Raw genomic sequence first — 24,934 nt, 5'->3', positions numbered from 1 at the left:
GTTCTGTCCACATACTCATAACTTCATCGCTCTCATCCGACAGAGGCTTCGAGCAAGATTTCCTACTGTCACTTTCGGCAAGCTTTTCTAGTTGTTTGGTTTTCATCCAACAAGATAGGGTTTTAATTTATTTTTTGCATGGGTACGCTACTAGGTACTATGGACTTTATGGATGGAAAGAAATTAGAGTCTTTGGTAATCCACTTTTATCATCCTTTATTTTTTTCAAATGATCCCTGCAGCAATCATTCTATGATTGTGTTCAGAATGTGTATACAACTTACACTTAGATCTTTAGTTGAGTAATAGTTACTCCATTTTCGAAGTAGCTATGAATGTAATTATTTTACAGCAATAAAAGATTTCTTCTCACAACCAAAAAGTGTGTGTAGAGAGAGAGAGAGAGACACACACACACACACACATACACACACACAATCTGTTTTGTTGTACCTCCTAATAGAAAGGAACATCTTAGGCAATCTCTGTCATGGACCAAACTACCAACTACACTTTGTTAAGTTTACAAGGAAATTAAATCTTTCAATTGCCCCTTTCAATCCAAGGAAGGAAATAAAATCTCTTTCTAATCCAGTCAATCGTTTATCAACCTTTAAAAAACTGGTTTCAATCCCGAGTGAATACTAAGGCATCGGATGGAGAATTTACTGGGAAGACGAAAGTCAAGAAAGAGTACATTGGCTATGGACCTTCTACAAATGTCACTATATTAGGTGGTGATGGTCTTCACACACAGATTAACCTTTGATTGTTCAAAAGCAAATCTCAATATGTTGGCCCAAGATTTTCATCCAGATTTCAGTGTCCAACAAAATCTGTCTTATTCTAAGAACATCCCAGACTAAAGGGCATAGATTGTAGGACAAACTCTTAAAATAAACTTCAATAAAGCGTCTTGCATACAAATAAGTATGTATGCAGCCAGCTCCTCCAAGTACAAGTAAAGCTGCTCATGGGAGTGATAAAAGGAGTCAATAATGAATGTGGCCAGCATTTTTTCTGCAGCACTCATTCGAATGATCTTCATGACAGATAGACCCATTATGCTGCATGTCAGGGATCAAGGGTTATTTGCAAAACTTCATACCAGTTTCATTCCATGCTCACCCTGAAAGTTTCAGTCATCTTCTCTCAAATCTCCGAGTCAAAAAGGAAGTTCTGACAAACTAAAAGGTCACCAGCAGGGGCTGCAGAATAGTCTTCCTTTCAGAAATATTTTTATCAGCCATCATCTCTCAATCCTCCACACAAGCCAAAAGGGAAGTTCTGACAAACTATGAGATCACCTGCAGGAGCTTCAGAAACTCTTCCTTTCAGGAAGTTTATTATCAGCATCGATGTTATTATGAAGTTTTGGACAAATTCTGTAAAAACTTCTAACTGATATTCAAATGGAGTTTTGGCCCTTGATTTCCCTCGAGGTTGTAGTGTACTCTGTCACTTCCTATGACTGCTCACTAACTTTAATGCACAGAAAAGCACAGTTTCTTAAAATTACTAATCTCTATATAAGAATCGTACAAACGCTGCTGCAATCAACCAGGAAGTTGCTGGAATTTAGAAGTATACAGTTTGTGCTTTATTCCTCAGCCAAAACATACACCATATGAGAAATGTTCAAGACTAATCACATCATTTATAATTTCCCTTTAGCCATATCAATTTCAAACACCCTCTATTCAAGCTGGCATTTTGATTGGTGCTTCCCTTTCTTCTTCGGAACCTTTGCTCACACAGCAACAGGGACCACAGAGACTTCAAACAAAATTTACGTGTGTCCCATATGTTGTATAGCTAACAAATCAAAAAAATGTAAACAAACCTTGGACGTTTATCATCTACCTCCAATGAAAAATGCCTCCTGTATTCTGTGATCCACAAGGGACCAGGGAACCTTAAAAAATTTTGCCCTGTATCCCATATGTTGCATAGAGGCAATCTAGCAAATCGCAAAATTAAACAAACAACAGTGTATCCCATATGTTGCGTAAAGGTGAACTAGCGAATTGAAAATTTAAACAAACAATAGACGCTCAGAGAAACTAAAACTTTTATTGTCTACCTCAGATGAAAAATGCCTCCTATAATCTGTGATACGATTAAAGCTCCACCACATCTAGCTCTATCGAAATCCATCGTCCAATCCCAAAGCAAAAATAACACAATGATTCATACACGGGGATATCTGCGCCAGACCGCAGCAAATTGGCATAGCTAAAATAACATTTTTAATCCCCAAGAATGTCCAAAAGCAAACGGTTTGCACCAGTGATAAGACCACAAGTGGAACTCTATTGTTCATAGCCACTTCACATTAAACCCTCAAAATTTTAGTTGCGTCTACCAGACACATGCTGACCCGCTTATCGCTTGCCACCGCCACCACCAAGCTTCACACCTTTGGGCATTTGTGCCCTGCTTGCTGCACTTTTACCACCGCCCTTAGACACTTTTGCCATAGCCTCTACTTTTTTCGCTTTCTTTTCATCCTTGGTTTTCTTGATTCGTTCCTTGATCTCCCTGAAACGGCAAACCGAAATGCGTAAACAACCAGATCTCCTTTGATCATATAAAACCAAAAAAACCGAGAGCTTCCTGGGAAGCCAAACCTCAAAGCAGCCTCACGAGCAGCAGCTCGGACTTCCGTTTTCTCTGCACGCTTCTTCTGGATAACTTCAAGCGAGGCACCCACGATGGACCTCGAATAAGGTTTGCTGGCTGTCTTTCTCCTCTTTTTAACAGTTTCTGCGTGAATGTCCTGTGGCAAACACAGCAAACATTTAAAGCGGAGATACCGAAAGCTGTCCACTAGAAAGAGCGAACTACCAGGACTACGAGATCGGGTCTTAAGTTTTACTGGCGAAGAGAAAGGGCGATGATGAAGTCACCTTCTTGTGCTGCTTTCGATAAAGTGCAGTCCATGTAAGCTTCGACGGCTTCAATCTATTGTGGAAATAATGCTTGCACTTGGAATTGACAAACAGGAAAACCTACCACAACTCTCAAAAGTTTAGCCAAACCTCCGGAAAAACTGACAAAAGGTTAAAGGCTACAAATGGAAGGCAATCACAATAGCTTCACCGTAATACCTGAGAGTCGGACCTCACAAAACGGATTCCCCTGCCGGGATAAATCTTTGCGCCGCTGAAGCGGCAGAGCTCGGTCCTGAGGGAAGGGAAAAGGGGGAGATTCGAAGCAAGATGAAGTCAAACCCTAAAGGAAGAGATGGAGCAGAAGCTAGGAGGGAGAGGAGAAGAGGAAATGAGGAGAGGGAGAAAGATTTACTTACTTGAGAACCATGGCTTGCTGTGCAAGCTTCGATTTGCGCTTGGTAGAAGCGCGAAGATGAACAAGCGCAGAGCTCAAAAGAAAAGAAGCCCTGTTTCCCTCTCCAATTCAACAAAGTGCTCCTTCATGAGATCTTAGCCGTCCGATCCCTTCACTCCCAATTAGGGCACAGCCTTTGCCTCACCCTAGTTAGTTTAACCCTAGTTTTCACCCCGTTCGCCCCTGTCCTCCGTCGTAGTGATGGCAGTGGCGGTCTGCATGCATTCGTTTGGCCTCCGCCGCTCTGCATCCCCTACTCGGTCGTGATTCTGCCCGCCTCCTTGCCATCAGGCCTGAAACGCTAGACGCCCATCGCGTCACTCCCACCGGTGCTCACACTAGTGTCGCAATTGCCCATCATGGAAACACACCCCATGAGAATAAGGTGGGCGGTGTGTGTTTACACAGACACCGAACACCCAAACTCTGCAATGATAAGTTGAGGGAAGACGAATTCCTATTGGCAGGGAGACTAGTCATCAAGGATGGGTAGGAATTGGGCAACGGGTCTTGGCTACCCACGCTCATGAGCGCCCCCCATTTCAAGAATCCAATAGTACTCACACACAACAACAGCCACCTCAACAAACGCCCCTTCTTTCCTTTGGGCAAGCACCGATGTGTAAACACCCTTAGTGCTTGCCTAACAACACATACGGAGTACTCTTCCAACAAATTGTCAAGATTCCTCCGAAATAATTGTTGTATTTAGCTCTTGATTCAACGTGATACGCCTCCTAAGGGACTATGGAGAAATGGTTAGTTCTTTGGCCCACATGACCTTCCATGTTTTTGGTCCACTATGAGGAGATGGTTAGTTTTTTTGTTTCAACGGCCTTCCATGTTTCCGTTTGTATTTGGTTGAGCTGACTTTGTTAAGGAGGTCATCAGTGCTTAAAATAAGTTACACTGGCCTTCTTGCTATTCATCTACTCTTTCTTTCAGGGTTTTGACACCTTGTTGGTTTGAATTTGGTCAAGCTGACTTTGTTAAGGAGGCCATTAGTGTGTTAAATGACTTTAAAATGTTAAGTTAGTTCAGGCGGGCTTTTGGTGAGGAAAAGCTAAACTAGAACAATCTTACAAGACAAAACTAAACCTACCAAGCCTTCTACTAGCCCTCGATGCTCGCAATTAAAAATCCCCCACAAAAAAGGTTCTGGCTACCATTGCTTGCTTTTTTTTTGTTGGTTACACAATGCTGGCAACCCTATTTGCAAAACTTGAGCCCTAGTTCTAGCTTCTCATTGGTCTTGCTCAATAAAGACTTAAGGGATGCATTCCCAACAGAGGAGACATAAGAGATGCTAGATCTAGTCAACCCAATAAAGCAAAGCTACCCCTTCTCACCCTAGTAGTAAGGCTTGAGACTTGAACATAACCAATGTTGAGAGATCACACTCAACATCATGTGATCATATGTGCATAACACTAACCCAATAGAGTGCTATAAAGGAAAGGGTTAGATGCCCTAACCCTAACCCTAAATGGGTTTGTATATATTCTACATTTTCAACTAAATCAAGTCATTTGTGGTGTGCTCTCTAGTTGTGCCCTCTCTCCTCATCTCCACTCTTCTCCTCTCCCCTCTTCATATTATGTCATGGGATCAGAGCATGGTTCTACCTTCCCCTGAGGCACCATCCATCTTTGTGAGAGTGAGATAGAGATCGATCAAGAGATTGAGACCGATTGAGTGAGCATCCTTTCACTTCCGTAGAGTGAGAAAATTTCCGTCCATTTGGTGAGATATTTCTGTTCATCTCCTTCAAGAGTTTGTGAGAGATTTTTTATAGTGATTTCCGTCTTTGAGAGAAAGAAAGAGAGAGTTCTTTGAGTGTGATCTTCATTTGAGAGAAAGAGATCTTCTTGTATTTGTCTTAAGAGAATTTCCGTCAAATTCTAGTCATTCCATCTTTGAGAGATTTCTGCACTCAGTCTTCTGGTACAAGTCTACTACACTTACCTATCTACAAACCATCAAGCTTCAAGAGGCTCACAATGCCTACTCCAACTGGCCACCTCTATTGCTTTCAATGCCTCTAGCCGTGACTCCCTTTGTGCCATCAACCTCCTCTAACACTCATTTAGTAGCATAACAAGGCATAAAAGTGTCCTTTTGAGGTTTTGGCAAAAAAATCACAACTTGTTGTAGATGTGTTTTTTTGTGATTTCCTCTCTTGAGCTTAAGGTAGACTCATAGGACTATTATCTTAAAATATAAGGAGCACAAAAAACTATTACATGTGATTACAAAATGCTCACAAATGTATGGTAACACGGTTGTTCACCCAAACAGTACTTAGATTTAAAACTTTAGCTAGTATGCCTAAAAATAAATTTGATTTCAAAGAGCTAGCATTTTTTACAAAGTGTTTATAAAGTATATCAAACACCTAAGAGTGACAAAACTTTGTTTAAAAATCATTTTGGCAAGATTAATTTATCAATTAACAAGAGTGGTCAGCCTAGCAAGTTGCATTATAAGTCCCATTTCATAAATAAACATCTTTTTATACTACACATAATAGCCACAAAGCATCATATCTTAACTATAACAATATTATATCATAAGGTAAAGTTACCACATCACAATGAAGTCTAAAACTAAAAGACATTAAGTGCTCCTAATATCAACTACCAAAATAGGTTTCATGTTAAATCTCACTTTTATAGTTTTGAATTATCATGTATATAAGTGTTATGCATATTTCATGATTAGAGGCACTCTATAAGTATAATTTTAAGCGTATTAAGGTTCTTATGATATCCTTTAACCCTTCTATCTTGAATTTAGCATGAATTACAGCATAAGGAACAATCAATATACGATTTGAATTTGGTGTTCTACATGACATTAGGTCCCCTAAAAACTCACGCTACTCCATAATATCCTATTGAAGACATGTACTAAGTATGGTTGAGTGTGAAACTTGTTAGACATGTCAAAGAATTTGTAAAAGATTGACTTTTCCCTTGCCATCAGCATTCACTAAGATTACATTTAAGGCCATAGATCATAATGAATATGATTATCTAGCTCCGAGGAAATATAAACATATGTGTTATAGTTATCCTTAGACTCTAGGACTTAAAAACTCTAAGAAAACTCATTCTAAGTAAGAAGTATGGCCATTTTATCTAAAACTTGAGAAAACAGCTTGAAATTTTGGTGTTAGGTTGACCTTAAAACTTTAGGTAGAACTCAAAGTAGCAGGTGCAAGTTCTAATCCATAATAATTCCAAGTTTTTTTCAGCATATAAGCTATTATGGAAAATAATCAAAACCCCAAAATACCTTATCGATGCTTTTGAATAATTCTAGGAAGTTGCTAAATTGACAGGACATAAAAGTGTCCCAGTGCTAAGGGCTCTACCAAACTAGTGCTAAGGGCTCCTGGCTCCTTCTACCAAACTAGTGCTAAGGGCTCCTGGCTCCTTTTATGTCCTTCTACCAAACTAGTGGTAAGGGCTCCTGGCTCTTGGCTCCTCTAACAGCCTCATAGCTGGCTCTAGTATTCTGACTCCTGACGACCCAGCTCTTAACAACACGAGCGGCACTATAGCCATGACCATTTGTAACTCTCGGCTCCCACAACTCTAGCTAGAACCAACAACTCCAGTAAGGCACCAAGGACCCAAAGCTATACGCAGGTGGCACAACTTCGCCGACGGGTTTTCCAATAACCCGTGACTCACACCATCAACTCTTTTTTGCGAAGCACCTCATGATTGCAAAGGTGCCTCAGCTAGATCCAAAGCAATAGCCACCTATCAGGCCTCTTCAACAAACTCTTCAACAAGCCTTCAACAACGATGCCTACACGTCCAATAGCTGACGACCAAGGCTTCTACAGCTCCTCGCCCCGCTCCTTCAGTGAGCCAGTGCTCCGCATGCAATGCCTTTGCACCATAAGCTCCTGTGGAGTAGTGCCTCAACTGACTCGCACGGCCAATAGCACTGCATTCTGATAGCTCACGAGCTCCCATGACTCTAAACCCTAGCAATAGCTCACGGGCTATAGTTGCCTGTTGTTGCATGAAGCAGAAGGAGCTTCTCCAACGCACCTCCACACCTCCATGCAAGCCGACGTATCTAAGCCTCTGTCACTACTCCAAACGGTGCATCCTAACCTGTGTGACATTGCAGAGTTCACTCTCCCTAACATCCGACACGTGGCAGATAGGTTTTAACCAAGCTTAGGCTCAAGTGACCTTGGGTTAGGTGGTTGGTTTAGAATTGGCCATGTGGCACCTTATCATGCCATGTCAGCATCTAGCACCCCACATGCCACATCATCATCCAACATCACCACACCATGTCACCATGCACATCACCATGCCATGTCATCATGCCACATCAACATCCACGTGGCACATACCACGTCATCAGGGCCACGTCACCTTCCACGTCATCCTACCAGATCAGCTGCCACCTCATCTAGCACAGAAGCAGAGGCAGAGGCAGAGGTAGATCATTCCACAGAAGTGGTCATCATCAGCAACAAAATCATCATCAAAGTCGGAATCAACATCAGCATCAGCAAGATCCTCAACAACATCAGCATCAGCAAAGAGGAAATCATTCCAATCGAGGAAGATTCCAAGGATGAGGGAATGCATCCACCAATGTGTCAAACATTCAGTGCAACTAGTGTCATAAGTTTGGGCACTATGAAAGAGATTGCAGCAAGAAGAAGTACGACCAATGCGGTCAATCCAACAACAATCGAGGGAATTTCCATGGAAGAGAAAATCATTGTGGTGGACATTCTAGTCACATTCATTTTGCAAATGAACATAAGAATATGTTTCTTGCCAATGAGGAAATGTAGAATACTAATATAGTGTACCTAGACGTGTACCTAGACACTAATTGCAATCCAAACCAGGATCCTTGGTACATCAACAGTGTTGCATCATTTCACATGACAAACCATCAGGAATGGTTCATAGAGTTGAAACCATTAGAAGCTCAAAAGAATGTCATCTACACAGCAGATAATATACCAAATCCAGTTCAAGGGCCAGGCATTATCCCTATGAACAATTTCATTGGTACAAAAGGATTGGTGAAAGATGTACTCTATGTTCCGAAGCTCAGCAAGAACCTCTTATCAGTAGGTCAAATGATGGAACACAACTATCGAGTCATCTTTGACGGAGATGAATGCACTATCAGAGACAAGTCCAAAAGATTTTAGCTAGTAGGAAAAGGTGTCAAGGAAGGATGCTTGTACAGAATGCTAGCTATAGTACCAGATATGCATGCCATGTCATCTCAACTGCAATAGATGCCACTATCTGCAAAATGGCACAAGAGATATGGTCATGTCAATTTCAAGAGCTTGTTAGATCTCAAGAATCAGAATATGGTAATCGGGATTCCAAAGCTACAGTTTCTTGAAAAAGTTTGCGAAGCATGCTGCTTCGGCAAACAAAAGCAAACCAACTTTGGCAGAAGCACCTCTTAAGCAAGAGATATTCTTGACTTGATACATGTAGATGTATGGGGTTATGACCAAACCCGCAGCATCAATGGTTCACTTTACTACTTGACTTTCATTGACAACTATAGCAGATAATGTTGGGTCTACTTTCTGAAAGAGAAATCTGAAGTGTTTTCTAGATTTCAAGAATTCAAAGCCATGGTAGAAAACCAAATAGGCATAAAGATCAAAGTCATGAGATCAGATAGAGGAGGTGAATACATGTCTTTAACATTCATGGACTTTTGCAGAGGTCATGGCATTCAAAGACAATTCACTTGTGTAGATACTCCTCAGCAAAATGCAAGAGCTGAAAGGAAGAATGGTACTTAGCAAGAAGTGCTAGAGCAATGCTTAGTGAGAAGCATCTTTCGAACCAGTATTGGGCAAGAGCCAGCAAAAGCAATAGACAATGCAAACTACTTGCTTAATCGGCTTCCTAGAGAACCAATTCAGGGTATGACACCTTATGAAGCATTCATTGGACACAAGCCACACATTGGGCATCTCTGCATATTTGGTTGCACAGCATATGCCCACATACATGATGATCATCTTGCAAGAAATTGGATGCGAAGTCATGCAAATGCATCATGGTTGGCTACAATGATGAAAGCAAAGCATACAAGTTGTATCCCATCAACCATAAGGTCATTATCTGCAGAGATGTGATCTTTGATGAGGAATCAAAATGGAAAACGTTAAATACACAAGAGATAGACTCACCGATTTCACAATCATCTATAGAAAAGGATGATGAAGAAGAGCTAGAATTGCCATTAACACCCCAAGCAAAGCCACAGCAGCTCAAATGGTCTACTAGGGAAAGTAGACCTCTATGCTCAGAAAGACAAAGCAATTCAGGTTGAAACCACCAACTATTGTCTTATGACTACCATCATGGTTGCAGAAGAGCCAGTGTACTTTGAAGATGCAGTAAACAAGCCAAAATGGCAAACTGCCTATGAATGAAGAAATGGATGCTTTGTACAAGAATAATACTTGGGAATTATGCGACCTTCCACTAGGAAAGAAGGCCATAGCAAACAAATGGGTATACAAAGTGAAGTACAATCTAGATGGAAGCATTTAAAGATACAAAGCGAGACTAAATGCAAAGGGATTTGCACAGCAATATGGTCAGGATTATGATGAGACTTATGCTCCAATAGCAAAGATGGATTCCATATGGTTCTTAATATCACTAGCAACACTCAGTAAATGGAATGTGTATCAGCTCGATGTCAAGAATGCATTTCTCGATGGTTACCTAGACGAGGAAGTCTACATGCAACAACCAGCAAGTTATGCTGAACTAGGAAAGGAGAATAAGGTTTGCCATCTCAAGAAAAGTCTCTACGGATTAAAGCAAGCACCCAGAAGTTGGTATAGCAGAATCGACAAGTATTTTGCTGATCTAAGATACATGAAGTCCAATGCAAATCATACTCTCTACTACAAAGTTCAAGGGGAAGACATTACTATTGCACTTTTGTACATAGATGATCTAATTGTGACAAGAAGCAAGGATAGCTTCATTGGAAAGCTAAAACAAGACTTATTTGTAGAGTTTAACATGAAAGATCTTAGACTTATGCACTATTGAGTTCTATAGAGATTCAGACATCACCTTTGTGAGTGAGCTCAAATATGTTAACAATCTCCTGAAGAAGTTTCATATGGCAGATTGCAAGATTGCAGCCACTCCCATGGAACAGAGTTTGAAACTAACAAAAGATTCTAAAAAGCCTACAGTCAATGACAGGTACTACAGGCAGCTCATTGGATCTCTTATATATTTGACTATCACACAGCCATATATTTTTTATGCAGTAAGCTCACTTGCATAGTTTATGGCAAATCCAAAATAGTCTCACTGGAATGTAATGCTTAGTCTTTCTTCGATTCCCTAAAATAATCATCTTGAGGGAAGGCCTAATTCATGATGTTGATCATGAGGGAAGGTGTTGAGAGATCACGCTCAACATCATGTGATCATATGTGCATAGCACTAACCCAATACAGTGCTATAAAGGAAATGGTTAAATGCCCTAACCCTAACCCTAAATGGGTTTGTATATATTCTACATTTTTAACTAAATCTAGTGTACATTTAGTCATTTGTGGTGTGCTCTCTAGCTGTGCCCTCTCTCCTCATCTCCACTCTTCTCCTCTCCCCTCTTCATATTATGTCAACCAACCCTAGTTTTAGCCTTTCATTTGCCTTGCTAGATAAACACTTAAGAGAAATCTTGAGAGTCAACCCTAGTTCTACGCTCTCACTGGCCTTGCTAGGCATATGAAGCATTTGCTATATTTAGCTCTTACATAAAAAATTAATCAATATAAATCCATTGTTCACAAAAGGAAAAAGGTGAATCCAAAAATCACATCTTTGTTTGGAGGCAAAGAAACTAGCATTACTCAAGACGATAAAACAAACTACTTGACACTAAAAATTGTATTCAAGGATCATGAGCACACTTAATGCCTTATTTGCAACTTATTGAAAGTTTTTTAAAGAAAAAATTTATTGAAAGATCCCATTAAAAGGCTTGCAACTGTTGGGGTAAAGGCATTGGCCACCCTATGTAAATAGTACTTTATGTTGTACTTTAATGTAGGACACTTAAGTACACTAAGTACACATTTGTACTTAGATGTACTTAAGGGTTACTACCTTATCCATAATATATATATGTGTGTACTTGGGGAGGTACCACTCACTCATTGTGATTATCCCCACTATTGTGTGTGCAGTGAGTCTCTCTACTCCCTACTCTATCTCCCTCACACTCTATCAACTGGTATCAGAGCCAACGGGCTCTCTCCCTCCGCCTCCACTCCCATCTCTCCCTAGCCTACCCCTACCGTACGGACAAGTCCGTACGGCCGTACGTCGTCCGTACAGCCGTACGGACGGATCGCGAAGGGTGTCTGCAAGCGCGGGTTTGTACGGACGAGTCGCGATAGCGAGGCTGCAAGGGCGCAGGCTGCAACGGCGAGGGCGCGGGCGGCGTAGCTGCAAGGAGTAGCAAAGAGCACTGACGCGGTTGCATCAGCGCAGGCCACGGCTGCTGACGCAGCTGCATCTGCGTGGCCAGGGCTGCAAAGCGCAGCTGTATCGGCGTGGCCAGGGCTGCTGACGCGGCTGCATCTGCGTGGCCAGGGCTGCAAGGCGTGGCTGCATCGGCGTGGCCAGGGCTGTAGCGCTCCTCCTCTAGGTGGAATCCTCTAGGTGGAATCCAGCATCGAAATGTAGGGCTTCTCCTCTACGTGGAATCTAGCATCGAAATCCAAAGTGCTGTAGATATCTTGCAACAGCTGCGTGCACTCCAATCAAAGCAGGAACAAGTTCTCTGTCAACATTTCGAAGGTACTGTTTTGCACTAAAATCGAGTGCATAGTACAGCAGCAAGTACACCTTACAAATACAGCCAGCAGGCAGGGTACCGTGCAAAGGTACGCATTGTGTTCTATTTGGGGCAGGGCTTTCACTCGCACTGAGGCTTAGCTTATGCCGCAAACAGTGTCGAGACAGGTCTATCACTTAGCCAGTGATTGTATGTCAGTGGTGGCACTGATTGTATACATTGGACAGATCTGTACTTGATACTTGCAGTGTATGCCTTGTTGGATGCACCTCAATGGATTTGCAGTCAGATGCCTTGTGAGCAGTAGCAGTTGATGCCATTTACTGTGTTAATGCACGGAATGTGCTGTCAATTCAAGGGGCTTTTGATGCTATTATGCTTGGGACAAATGCTTTAGCTTGTTGCTAAAAGTACAATCACTTTTGGTACAGATTTGGTCGATTTTGACCAAGTTTGACTTTAGTCAAATTTGGGGCTTTTGTAGCCTGACCGGCAATCTGTCAAGTGGAAGCACTCTACATGCATCAAACTATCTCGTGGAGCACTACTATGCTTTGAAAGTGCAAATTTGACTTACAATTTTTTTTGGTCAAAGGTCAATCTTTTAATTGGAGGTCAAATCTCTGATTTTCTTCATGCATTCAAAGGGCTTTTGAGCAATCTCACTTCCAAACTGTGAATTCAGTTGGGGGGGAAGTTTCTAAAGCATATGGAGGCCTAAAATCAGGGATCTTCATCCACAATCAGAGATTCACTGTTTTTTGACAGTCCGGGACTGTCACACAGCAAGTTTGACCAGATTTGACTGTCAAAAAGAGTCAAAAAGTACTGCTATCTTTTAAGAAAACAGTTCTGGGATTTTTCTGGAGCACTCTGAAGCAGCTGTACCGCACTTTCGCCAGCAGACCAGACAATAACAGCTTGCTGTACTGTTTCTGCAGCAAGTGGGAGAAAGACTTTCAGTTGGTTTTATGCCACTGAAACAGTACCAAGTTCATTTTCTGATTGTACTTCCGCTGCGGGGGAATTTTCTTGGAGTAACTAGTGCTTAACTGCACGACTACAGGGAGTCAAACTCTATTTTCTTTACCATGAGTTCCAGCAGCGACGTGTCGTCCTTGTTTCAGATAAAGAAGCTCGAAGGAGCTAAAAATTACGACATATGGAGGACACAATGCTACAATGTGTTGATGCAGAAGGACCAGTACAAACCTATAAAGGAGAAGGGTGTTAAGCCCTCCAACATTACTGATGAGCAGTGGGAGAAGATGGACGGCTTGGCCAGGTCGACCATTATGCTTACAGTTGTTGATTCACTGGTTGTAGGCATCAGGGATGAACCTACTGCGTGGGAGATGTGGCAACGTCTTGAGGATACTTATGCCAAGAAAAGTGCCACGGGAAAAGCTTACTGGCTAAAAAAGCTTGTTGGTCTTCAAATGAAGGAGGGGACAGCTATGTCCACTCATATTATTGAGTTTAACAGCATATTCAGCCAGGTGATCAACCAGGGGTTGAAGCTCGATGATGAGCTGAAAGCTACACTCATCCTATGTTCTCTACCTGAGTCATGGGACACATTCAGGACTTCTACCAGCAACTCAAAAACCATTCTGGTATTTGCAGATGTGGAGAGTGCTCTTCTACAGGAAGAGATGAACAGAAAGAACAATGCTATTGGGAAGTCAAATGCTTTGAATGCACGCAGCAGATCCAAAACACGTGGAAAAGACAAAGAAAGAGAGAGGAGCAAGTCCCGCTCTAAGAGTGATCTTGTATGCAACTATTGTGGCAAGAAGGGACATATTGAGAAAAAGTGTTTTCAAAAGAAGAATGACCAGAGAGCCAAAGAAGGCAAGGCTCAAGGCAAGTCTAAGGGCAAAGAAAAAGAGGAGCTGAATGTTACTTATGTTAGTGACAGTGACAGTGGACATGAGATATGTTTCACCTCTTCACTGGAGGCTCATACACCTCATGCTGGTGATGGATCAGATATGTTTTCCTGGATTATAGATTCAGGTGCTTCCTTTCATGTGACATCCTACAGAAATCTGTTTGTCAGATATGCAGGAGGGCAAAAGGGAGTGGTCTTTCTTGGTGATAACCATGCATGTTCTATCATTGGCATAGGTGATGTCAGGCTTGTGCTTGAAAATGGCCAGCAGTTAATGCTCAAAGGGGTCAGGCATGTTCCTGAGGTGAAGAAGAACTTGATTTCCACAGGGTTGTTGGATGATGATGGTTATCATACCACCTTTGGTAATCAGAAATGGAAAATCAGCAAAGGGGCAATGGCTATTGCCAGGGGTCCTAAGGTTGATACTTTGTACTCACTTCATGCTGGACATTGTCCGCATTCTGATGTAAATGCCACCGAGCTGCCAAAGATTTCATTGTGGCATAGCCGGCTTGGCCATATGAGTATTAAGGGAATGGAGCAATTGGCTCACTTTGGTTACTTGCCGAGTCTAAAATATTCAGATTTGCAGAAATGTGAATTTTGTCTCTACGGTCGTCAAGTACAAATACCTCATAAGAGAAGGTCAAATCAGAAATTACAGCTCTTGGAGCTAGTGCATACTGATGTGTGTGAGATGCCTACACTCTCTTTAGGAGGTTCAAAGTACATACTGTCATTCATAGATGACGCCACCCGCAAAGTGTGGGTTTACACTCTCAGAAAGAAGAGTGATAAGTTCAAGGCTTTCACTAAGTTTGTTGCACTAGTTGAAAATGAGACAGGCAAAAAACTGAAAGCCTTACGATCTGACAATGGTGGAGAGTACTTGTCCAAAGAATTTCAAGAATTCTGTGAGGCAAAGGGTATCCAAAGGGTGTTGTCTGCACCATATGATCCTCCACAGAATGGTACAGCTGAAAAAATGTTCAGGACCATTCAAGAGAAAGTCAGATCCATGTTGTCACATGCTGCATTGCCCCACACATTTTGGGCTGAAGCTGTAAAGACAGTTGTGCACCTTATTAACAGGTCACCAAACAAGAGACTATGTGGTGGTGTGCCTGAACAAGCATGGACGGGCAAGCCTCCGTCTTACAAACACCTACGGGTCTTTGGTTGTGTCGCGTTTGTGCATGTACGCAGGGAGGACAGAACTAAACTGGATCCAAAGTCTCTTAAATGCATATTCCTAGGTTACGGTGACAAAGGTGAGATGGGCTACAGGATTTGGGATCCCAAAAACAGAAAACTTATACGCAGCAATGATGTCGTGTTTGATGAAACCATCATGTTCAAGGAACCTGTTGTACAGCAGGGACCTTTAAAAGTAACCATTGATGATGACAGGCATCATGGGCAACACAGACAGGCTGTAAATCAGCCACAACAGCAGCATAATCAGCCATTAAATGATGCTGCAGCAGATCCTAATGGACAGCTAGTTATGGCAGAAAACATCCCAATAAATGAGGCACAGTTAGGTGATCTTCCTGACATGCAAATGCAGCCAGGAATCATGGAACAGCCACCTTATCTGGGTGATGAACAGGCTGGACAGCCAGCTCAAGATGATGGTCTTTGGGTTAGAAGGTCAACCAGACAGACGCGGCAGCCAGAAAGATTTGTTCCAGGCATTGATTATTTGATGCTCACTGATTGTGGAGAGCCTTCATGCTACAGAGAGGCTAGGCAGAGGGCAGACAAGGTTCAATGGGATCTTGCTATGAAGTCTGAAATGGACAGTCTTCACAAGAATGGCACTTGGGAATTGGTACCCTTGCCTACTGGTAAGAAGGTACTGCCATGCAAATGAGTTTATAGACTTAAAGTCACACCTGGTGAAAAGCCAAGGCATAAAGCCAGACTGGTTGCCAAAGGGTTCAAGCAGGAATATGGTGTTGACTTTGAGGAGATATTCTCTCCCGTTGTCAAGATGACAACACTCAGAACTGTATTAGCATTGGTTGCACATGCAGATATGGATTTGGTCCAAATGGATGTCAAAACAGCATTTCTTCATGGTGATTTACATGAAGAAATTTTTATGCAGCAGCCAGAGGGTTTTACAGTGAAGGGCAAAGAGAAGCTTGTATGCAGACTGAAGAAAAGTCTTTATGGTCTAAAACAGGCACCCAGGGAATGGTATCATAAGTTTGATACATTCATGCGAACCCAGGGTTACAGGAGAAGTGACATTGATCACTGCTTATATACCAAGAAAGCTTCAGATGGTAGTTTACTTATCCTCATTTTGTATGTGGATGACATGTTAATTGCTGGAAAATCTCATAAGGAGATGAATGCCTTGAAAAAGAGATTGCACCAGACCTTTGATATGAAGGATCTTGGTGATGCCAACCATATATTGGGTATGCGCATACTTCGGGATAGGGAAAAGCAGTTGCTATACTTGTCTCAGAAGGAATACATTGGCAAGGTCTTGCAGAGATTTCACATGGAGGGGGGGAAGAGCATTGGTACTCCATTACCTCCTTATGTGAAAATCAGTGCTTTGGACAGCCCTCAGACAGATGCTGAGAGAGCTGAGATGTCAAAGATTCCGTATGCATCAGCGTGTGGCAGTCTCATGTATGCTATGGTTGCAACCAGGCCCGATATTGCGTTTGCAGTGGGAGTAGTTAGCAGATACATGGCTAAACCTGGCAAGAAGCATTGGAATGCAGTGAAAGGTGTCATGAGATACCTAAAGGGTACACAGGACTTGTGTATATGTTTCGGCAGTCAAGATGCCAAAGTGCAGGGTTATACAGACTCTGATTATGCCGGTCACCCTGATACCCGGAAGTCTACTACCGGCTATGTTTTCACTTTCACTGGAGGTGCAGTGTCGTGGGTATCTAGAATGCAGCAATGCGTTGCATTGTCTACCACAGAAGCAGAATACATTGCAGCCACTGAGGCATGCAAGGAGGCTATATGGCTATCTCGGTTAGTGGCAGATTTGGGTTATCCATTGGAGATTCCATTGTTGCATTGTGACAGTCAGAGTGCCATACAGTTGGCACGTAATCCTGTCTTTCATGCAAAGACGAAGCACATAGATGTGAAATATCACTTTATCAGGGAGGTGCTTGAAAACAAGCAAATTAAGCTTGTTAAGGTGCATACAGATGACAATCCGGCAGATCTGTTAACCAAAGGGTTAGCTGCAGAGAGGTTTGCACACTGCAGATCTCTTATGGGTATTGGTTGAGGCCAATATTCTTTCTCTCCTTGAGGGCACACTGCCTTTAAGTGGGAGGTTGTTGGGGTAAAGGCATTGGCCACCCTATGTAAATAGTACTTTATGTTGTACTTTAATGTAGGACACTTAAGTACACTAAGTACACATTTGTACTTAGATGTACTTAAGGGTTACTACCTTATCCATAATATATATATGTGTGTACTTGGGGAGGTACCACTCACTCATTGTGATTATCCCCACTATTGTGTGTGCAGTGAGTCTCTCTACTCCCTACTCTATCTCCCTCACACTCTATCAGCAACTATCATCGATCTATTGAAACCAACTCCCAACTCCTCCTTTTTGGTCCGTCTCCCCCCCTTCAACACCCTGGCCCCTATGCCTGTCTCGACAGGTGTTGGCAGCTTGATCCTGAGCATACATAGCACCCTAATCTTGATGGAGCCCGTAAGGTGCAAAAAAAACTTGTGTAAGCAATGGTTTAGACAAGGAGATGTCAAGGATGGCTGGCTCATATGCCGAATAAATCATTTGTTGCATTGATAAGATTAGTGGGAGGTAAGAATAAATCATTAGGGAAGGATATTTTTGCAGTAACAAAGAATCATGGGTTTTGTTCCAAGAGTGAGCAAAGTTAAAAAAGCTAAGCATTTACATATGCATGGAATTTAGACTAATCCATGCAAGGAGTCCTTGGAAACACCCCACTTGTGTGGAAGGTGCATTGATGATCTCAATTACTCTAGTGGGGAAAGAGAGAACTTGATTGTAGTAGGGTTTGTCTTTGATACAAACAATGACTTGGACATTAAACATACAAACTGTCTCATGGATGATGTGAAATTAGTGTTAGTGGCTTTAAAGTTACATGCATATTTAACCTTCTAGCATTGAGGAAACATATGGAATTTTGAATGTGTTATTATTTTTTGCTATTGAAATGGGGGATTTATATATCTTTTATTGTTTTTTATTGCTCGCTTTTTGGTAATCCTCGTCGAAATTATTTTCCCAATGCAATTTGAATTTGTACATGGATAGGACATTTATGGCATTGTTCTTAATGCTTTATTGGCTGTTGATTATGCTATTCTTCAGAATGAGAGGTACTCGATGCTTAATCTTGACCTAGAAAAGGCCTACGGTAGGGTCAACTAGGAATTTGTCATAAGGAAAATGGATGCATTGGGATTTAAGAAAGGGTTTTGTAGTTTAACTTGGTTGCTTTTATCAAATGCTTGGGCCAAGGTGTCAATTAATGGCTATCACTATCACTATCACAATTTTAGCTTCAGAGATCTATTAGGTAGGGTTGTCCGTTAGTGCCTCTACTCTTTGTTATCGTGACTAAACGTTTATTGTGCCAATTAGATTATTGTATCAATCAAGGCAACATCAGAGGGTTAACTTTGCCAAGGGGGTCCTCTTTCTACTCTTAGTTTTTTACCAGTGACAACACCAACTTCATAGTCACAGAGAAAATATAATGTTAGCAATTTATTGAATGTTGTTGATGAATTTGCAGTTTATTCAGACTCAAGAATCAAAAAGATGAAAATCATAGCTTTATGGTTGGGATAGAATGAAAGGCTTGATTGGTCTGAGTTTCAATGGGTTGCTCATGGGCAAATTTTTAGGTACTTAGGCTGCCCTACTGGAATGGGAATATCAATGAAAAGTATATTTGAATCGTCTTTCCAAAAGATACAAGATAAGTTTGATAGATGGAGTTGCAAAAAAATATCTTTAGCCAGTAGAACAACCATTGCAAAGCATATCATGGCACCATTCTTCGTTCATGTGTTGTCAGTTATGCCCTTTTCTAGTTCATGCCTAAAAAAGATTGACAAGATGGTATGCAATTTCATATGGTACAAATGTTGGCATGCATTTGCATTGGATTTGCTGGTAAGTCCTAAGCAGGTAGAAGATCTTGGACTGGAAAGAATGAGGGATAAAAATGATGCATTGTTCTCAAATGCTATTGAGGCGAGATTGCCTTGGGTGAAAATCTCAAGATTATTGATTTGCAGGATCGCTCCTAGGGGTATTAGTGAGCCATGGAAAGATGTGATTCTGCCAGATGCATCTATCCATATTCCACCTCGAAAGTCTTGTCTAGGCTAACGCAAATTTGGAAACTAAAGTAAAGGGATGCTATTGGGCTTGTCTCAAATCCATATATAGTGATACGTCTTTAGGCAAGTCATTCTAGTTGCTAGGTTGGGCCTTTAGGGAGGATATTATCGTGTTCAGAAGTCACCCAAGAGTGGTTGCCAGACTTTTTAGGAAGGATTTAAAGACCTTAAGAGTAATATGGCACCCGGGGATTGGAAATTGGTGCTTCATTGACTCAGTAGTGGCATGCAAGTTCCAACTTTCAAAATCAGAAAAGGGGTTGGTTTAGAATCCTATAGAGAACATTCGAGATGATTGGCCATCAAGTCACATGTACATATTCAGCAGTGACTTTAAAGATTTTGCATTAAGCTCTCGAAAAATGATGCATAGATGTTCTTTAAAAGATTTCAATGTGCCTCCCTCCTTTTCAGTTGCAGATTTGGTTTGCAGCCCAATGGAAGTATTTTGCTCCATTTTATAAATGTGAAGTATGGTATTGCAGATTGCAAAGAAGTCTTAAAGTTATACCATCCTTCAAGCTGAACCTAATTCTTTGGAGAGTATTTGAATGCAAGCTAGCTATGAGGGAGAGATTGTCCAATTGGCATCCCAAGTTGTCACCTTTTTGCCCGCTATGCAATGGCAACATTGAAACACACCCTCACATTCTATGGGGCTGTGTGGTGTGTCGGAATGTTTGGAGGAAAAGTCTTAAGTGGTTCTTTGGCCTTCCTAGAGAATGGATATCTTTGGTAATAGAGGTTGCTTCAATGATGGTTCTTATGATGCCTGGTAGTTATAAGAGCCATATGGCATGTTTGGAAGTTCAGGAACAATGTGGTTTTCTGCAAGATAAGAGCTGATCAAGTGGATATTGACAAGATCATCGCAGACACTAGAAGGACTTTCAATAGTGTATTAGCATCAGTCGTTTACAGCTGAAAATCTTTTTTTTTGTAAATCTTCCTTTTTTCCTCGTTAATACAATTTTGCTCTACTTTTTCCCCGCCAAAAAAGAAGAAAGAAAGATAGCTTCTCTCTCATAATCATTGAGATCCTTATGCAACTCCTATCAACACATCCTTTAAATGGATGTGTTGTGCAACAAAAACGTAGGAAATGAAAATTTTCAATTGTGCTCAAATTGAGGGTTCTATCATTGTACATCTTTGACTCCACTCCCCTATAGCCTATTGAAGGTCTTCAACTTTTGCTGGGTTTGATGTTTTAAATGTTTGGGGATGCCTATTACATTCAAATACCTTTTCAAGGTTGATTCTTGAAGTTGTCATGGTTTAAGAGCATACTCGAATGTCAAGTCTCTCTTCTCTTTGTCTTGATGGCTTTTTTAGCTTTCAAGTGAGTTCTTGGCTTTCTTCTTGTCCCATTTTTGTCATTGATGTTCTTCTAATGTAGAGCCCTCACTTTGACTACTTTGGATTCATCACCATCATCATGGTTGGTGATTGGCAATGTGGATAGACCCTCCAATCTCAATATCTGAACTCCTCAATAAGAGCCTTGAGAGTGAAACATGATTGATTTCAACTCCCACCACCTACATAGGATTTGGAGAGGTGGTAAGACTTTCCATGTTTTTCAAGTAATGCTACTCAATAATATTTTTCAAGTAATGCTACTCAATAGAGCTTTGTATAACATATTATTAATTGTTCAGCCCTTTTTTTCCTTTTGTTTGTGGTTTAATCAAGTTGTTCCTTGTTTTTTCCTAGTTGAGAATTCTTGCATAAACACACAATGTAGAAAATCTAAATCAACTTACTCTACTAGGTTTCTCTTTGTATTGAGATGAAATATCATGTTAGTTTTCTAAGAAACTTGTGTTTGTTGTTGCTTTTTTTAACAATGCAATATAATATTGCTATTTGCATGTGACAACTTTCAAGAAACAATATATTGTTTAATAAATTGCTTATAGAGTAGTGTAGTAGTTAGGATGGTGAGGGTATTTAAAAAATATCGTCAAGCTACCCTATTGCCTCCATTCTTGCCTCTTGCCCTCTTGTTCTCATGGATAATTTTGATCTTTTAATTATCCTTAGAGCTTTACCAAGGGAAATACAAGGTTGCATGCACCTTATGTGGAGGCATCCTTGTAGTCTTTAGCATGCCTTGCTAGAGGACAACTATTAACATTATTAGTTCACTAATTGCTTCTTAGACTAGTGCTCTAATGAGAGCTCTAAACGCCCCTATAACAATTCAACAAACCCAATTATCGACAATCTAAGGACACACATGTCTATAGAAAGGATAAGGAGCCCATGGAGGACCTTCTCCTCACGAGACGTTGAGCATGAGGTATCATGGCAATGAAGTCTCTACTACATCATCACAAGCTGACTCTACTAGGCAATAGCTTGATAGTATAACATACCCTACAGTAGTGCAAACTTCTCTCGCACCTAGCCAATTGACTAAGTGGAAGTAAGTATAGTTCCATCATGTGCTCCTGACACTAGTTGCTTGCGAGGGTTAGTGCACCACCTATACCTCTTAACTGCTGGACTGCTTCCCATCCAGCATCCCATGTGCACCAACAGGTGTACCGCCTGTGCACCTGTGCACTCTCTTAACTGCTATAGTCCAGTGTGCCAGTATTTCACTCTAATCAACTTTGACCATGGTCGGTTGAGGTTGAGGTTTGGTACTCTTCAGTCATGTACTGCTCCCGTCATATGGAAGTCATGTCCAGGTCTTGTACAAGTCATGTACTGGCAAGTCATGTCCAAGTCATGTACTGTCAAGTCATGTACTATCAAGTCATGTACTGTTCGCTCCACAATGACCAAGATGTGAACACGATGTGGCTAGGTGTGACCAAGTTCTAACAACCTTGGCATGTTGCTCAGGTGACCATGATGTGACCCAGGTGTGACTCTTGGTGGGAGTCCATGACCGAAGAATTAGAGTATAACAAATCCCCGCCACTATCATTCGCCGTCCCAGTGAATGACCGAGGTTCTGTGTGAGAAAGCTTTAAGTATAAATTGTTAATAAGAAAGTGACCTAGAGTCTGACATTCCCAAAACTGAAAAAGAAAATTCTCATGGCCTTACAACTCCAAAACTGAAATAAAACTAGCTCATGGCCATACAAATCCAAAACTAAAATCAAACTGGCTCATGGCCATACAACTCCAAAATTCCTTTATTTACATGAGAACTACAGAATCCAAATGCACAGAGTTGGGAAAAAGAAATGGCGGAGTGAGATCCAGGAGCTATTGCTTGCTGGATGAAGGTCACAGAGGGGGAGGGTGTGGTGGGTGTGTGGATGTCCCGAGGTTTGGTCTTCGCCTCCTCCTCAACTGTGTCTGTGAGGTTGCGAATGTCTTTGTACTTGGATTTATATCGATGGTGCCCAGAGCTATAATGATCATATTTAGATTTGAGTGCTGAATTTTTAGTTTGCAACCCATGGAAGTTGTCTTGCAACTTGGAATTTGAAACTTGGAGACAGTCCTCCTCGAGAATCTGCTTCATTTGACTCTGCAACACCTCCATCTATTGATTAACAGTATGCTTGTCCTTTGCTAATGAGGTGTATCTATCCTCTAAGGCTGCAAGCTCCCTCTGGATCTCAGCTTGTTGGGTTGAATGACTGTCCTCCAAGGCCTTCTTGCTGGTTGCCCACTCTGCCTCCTTCGCTCCAAGACACTATTGAAGCTCATCGTGTTGAGCTTTCCACTCAGCCTCCCTTGCTTGTAGAGTTGTTCCCCACTCTGCTTCTTTCAACCTGTAATGTTGTATCCCATTCTTTATGCATGTTTGCTACCTTCTTTTCATGTTCCAAGCAGAGGTGTTGCTTATGTGATAGTAGTTTACAAACCTGACCCATAGTATTAAAGAGGGAGGCACCCATCTGAATGAAGCTGTCATCTATGATGCACTGAGACATATGAAGCGATCTTTTAGCCCATGTACCTGTCCCGATAGGTCATGCGGTCAGTCATGTCGATGAGTTCGCCATATTCCTTGAAAGCTGCTTTCATTCCTTCCTCTCTGGGTCCTCGAGAGCTTCCACCAGAGCGAGTGCATTGATGTCTAGATAACAACTCGGAGCTCGGGATGCTTTCTTGTTGGAAGCGAGTGTCTCTTGCAAGGGAAGTGTGAAAATTTGTTCCAAGTCCTCCTCCATGCAAACAGGAGACCACTTCTACTTTAGTGCATACAAAAGCCATGTGTGATCCTGGCTCTGTTCCTCTACCTGTGCCTCATGGGTGAAGAGCTCTCCTAAGGAGGATTTGAAGTATATATCTAACATATCATTCTAAGGCAGTGGAGGACAATCAACTTGAAATGGTAACTTACCCCAAGCAAAAATAACTTCACCCAGTCGAGTTTCAAACGGTTCTTGTTCAGTAGCCTCCATAGTCTGATCAGGTGTCAGTCATTGTCGAGACACCCGGGATGGTGTCTTTGCATCATCAGTGGTTCCCAGAGTAAGATTTAAGTTGACTAACCTATGTCACTCCGATGCCTCTCCAGCATTAGATCCCAAGGCAGAGGTCCCTACGGCCATAATTGCTGACAATTGACCATCTGGTGCTATGGGGGCAATGTGTGTGTAGCTGTGCAACCTACTGACACCGATGTGATGATTGGGACGAGGATGGTCATGACTGCGGGGAAGGTAAGTGGTGATGTCATGCCATGGGTGAGACCCGAGGAGGGCAGAGGAGTGACCGAAAGAACATCATCGGTGAAATCAAATTTTGCTTCAAAGAAAATGGAGTTAGTTCCAATATCCAAGGAATGATGGAGAATTGCATTGGTGCCAATCTCCACAATCCATGGAGAATGGCACTGGTGCCAATGTCCATGCTTTCATGGAAATTGTTTTATTGCCATTCCTCCCATGGATTGTGGAGAATGGCGCTAGTGCCAATGTCCATGCTTTCATGGAAATTGTTTTAGTGCCATTCCTCCCATCGATTGTGGAGATCGGCATCAGTGCCATTCCTCTCATGGATTGTGGTGCTTGGCACCAGTGCCATTCCTCTCATTAATCTCCACAACCCCATACTAGGATTAGCATTGGTGCCATTCTCCACATAGTCACATGGAGATTGATATTATTGCTAATCCATAAGGAGGTTTGTGGAGATTCGCACATGTGCCAATCTCCCTATGAGTTTGTGGAGAAGGGCACTAGTGCCACTCCACCTATTCCAAGGGGAGAGTGGGAATAGTGCCATTCTCCTCATGGCATGGGCAAGGGAGGAATTGTAGTAGTGTCAAGTGTCCTTCCTCTAGGGATAATGGCACTGCAATGGGGACAATGGCTCTACTACCATTCTTCTAAGTATGGCAATACTGCCACTCTCCCTTGTTGAATTCTACCCCTGCAAAAAAGGAGAATGGCACTAGTGCCAATCTCCATGCTTTCATGGAAATTTGTTTAATGCCATT

The 24,934-nt window shown here is 41.8% G+C and overlaps 1 protein-coding gene across 1 annotated transcript; it reads right to left on the bottom strand.

Annotated features, from left to right (window-relative positions):
• Positions 1 to 2,049: 2,049 nt before the first annotated feature.
• On the bottom strand, positions 2,050 to 3,462 carry LOC147903430 (large ribosomal subunit protein eL24-like). Its single transcript, XM_087398931.1, has 5 exons — positions 3,311 to 3,462; positions 3,111 to 3,186; positions 2,910 to 3,011; positions 2,631 to 2,779; positions 2,050 to 2,541 (listed from the first exon to the last, which is right to left on the bottom strand). The coding sequence occupies exons 1-5, from the start codon at positions 3,319 to 3,321 to the stop codon at positions 2,385 to 2,387; spliced, it is 495 nt and encodes a 164-aa protein (XP_087255057.1). The 5' UTR covers positions 3,322 to 3,462; the 3' UTR covers positions 2,050 to 2,384.
• Positions 3,463 to 24,934: the final 21,472 nt, after the last annotated feature.

The sequence above is a fragment of the Dipteris shenzhenensis genome, chromosome 3 (assembly GCF_047967505.1).
Source record: "Dipteris shenzhenensis isolate YYH24624 ecotype China chromosome 3, Dip_SZ_1.0, whole genome shotgun sequence".
Lineage (NCBI taxonomy): Eukaryota > Viridiplantae > Streptophyta > Polypodiopsida > Gleicheniales > Dipteridaceae > Dipteris > Dipteris shenzhenensis.
This window is presented reverse-complemented; position numbering and strand designations above follow the sequence as displayed.

Excerpts from the sequence above, each read along its gene's own strand:
- LOC147903430 (XM_087398931.1), bottom strand. Across the intron at positions 3,012-3,110 it reads TTGTGAGGTCCGACTCTCAG|GTTTTCCTGTTTGTCAATTC; the intron begins GTATTACGGTGA and ends GAGTTGTGGTAG. Across the intron at positions 2,780-2,909 it reads ATCGAAAGCAGCACAAGAAG|GACATTCACGCAGAAACTGT; the intron begins GTGACTTCATCA and ends TGTTTGCCACAG.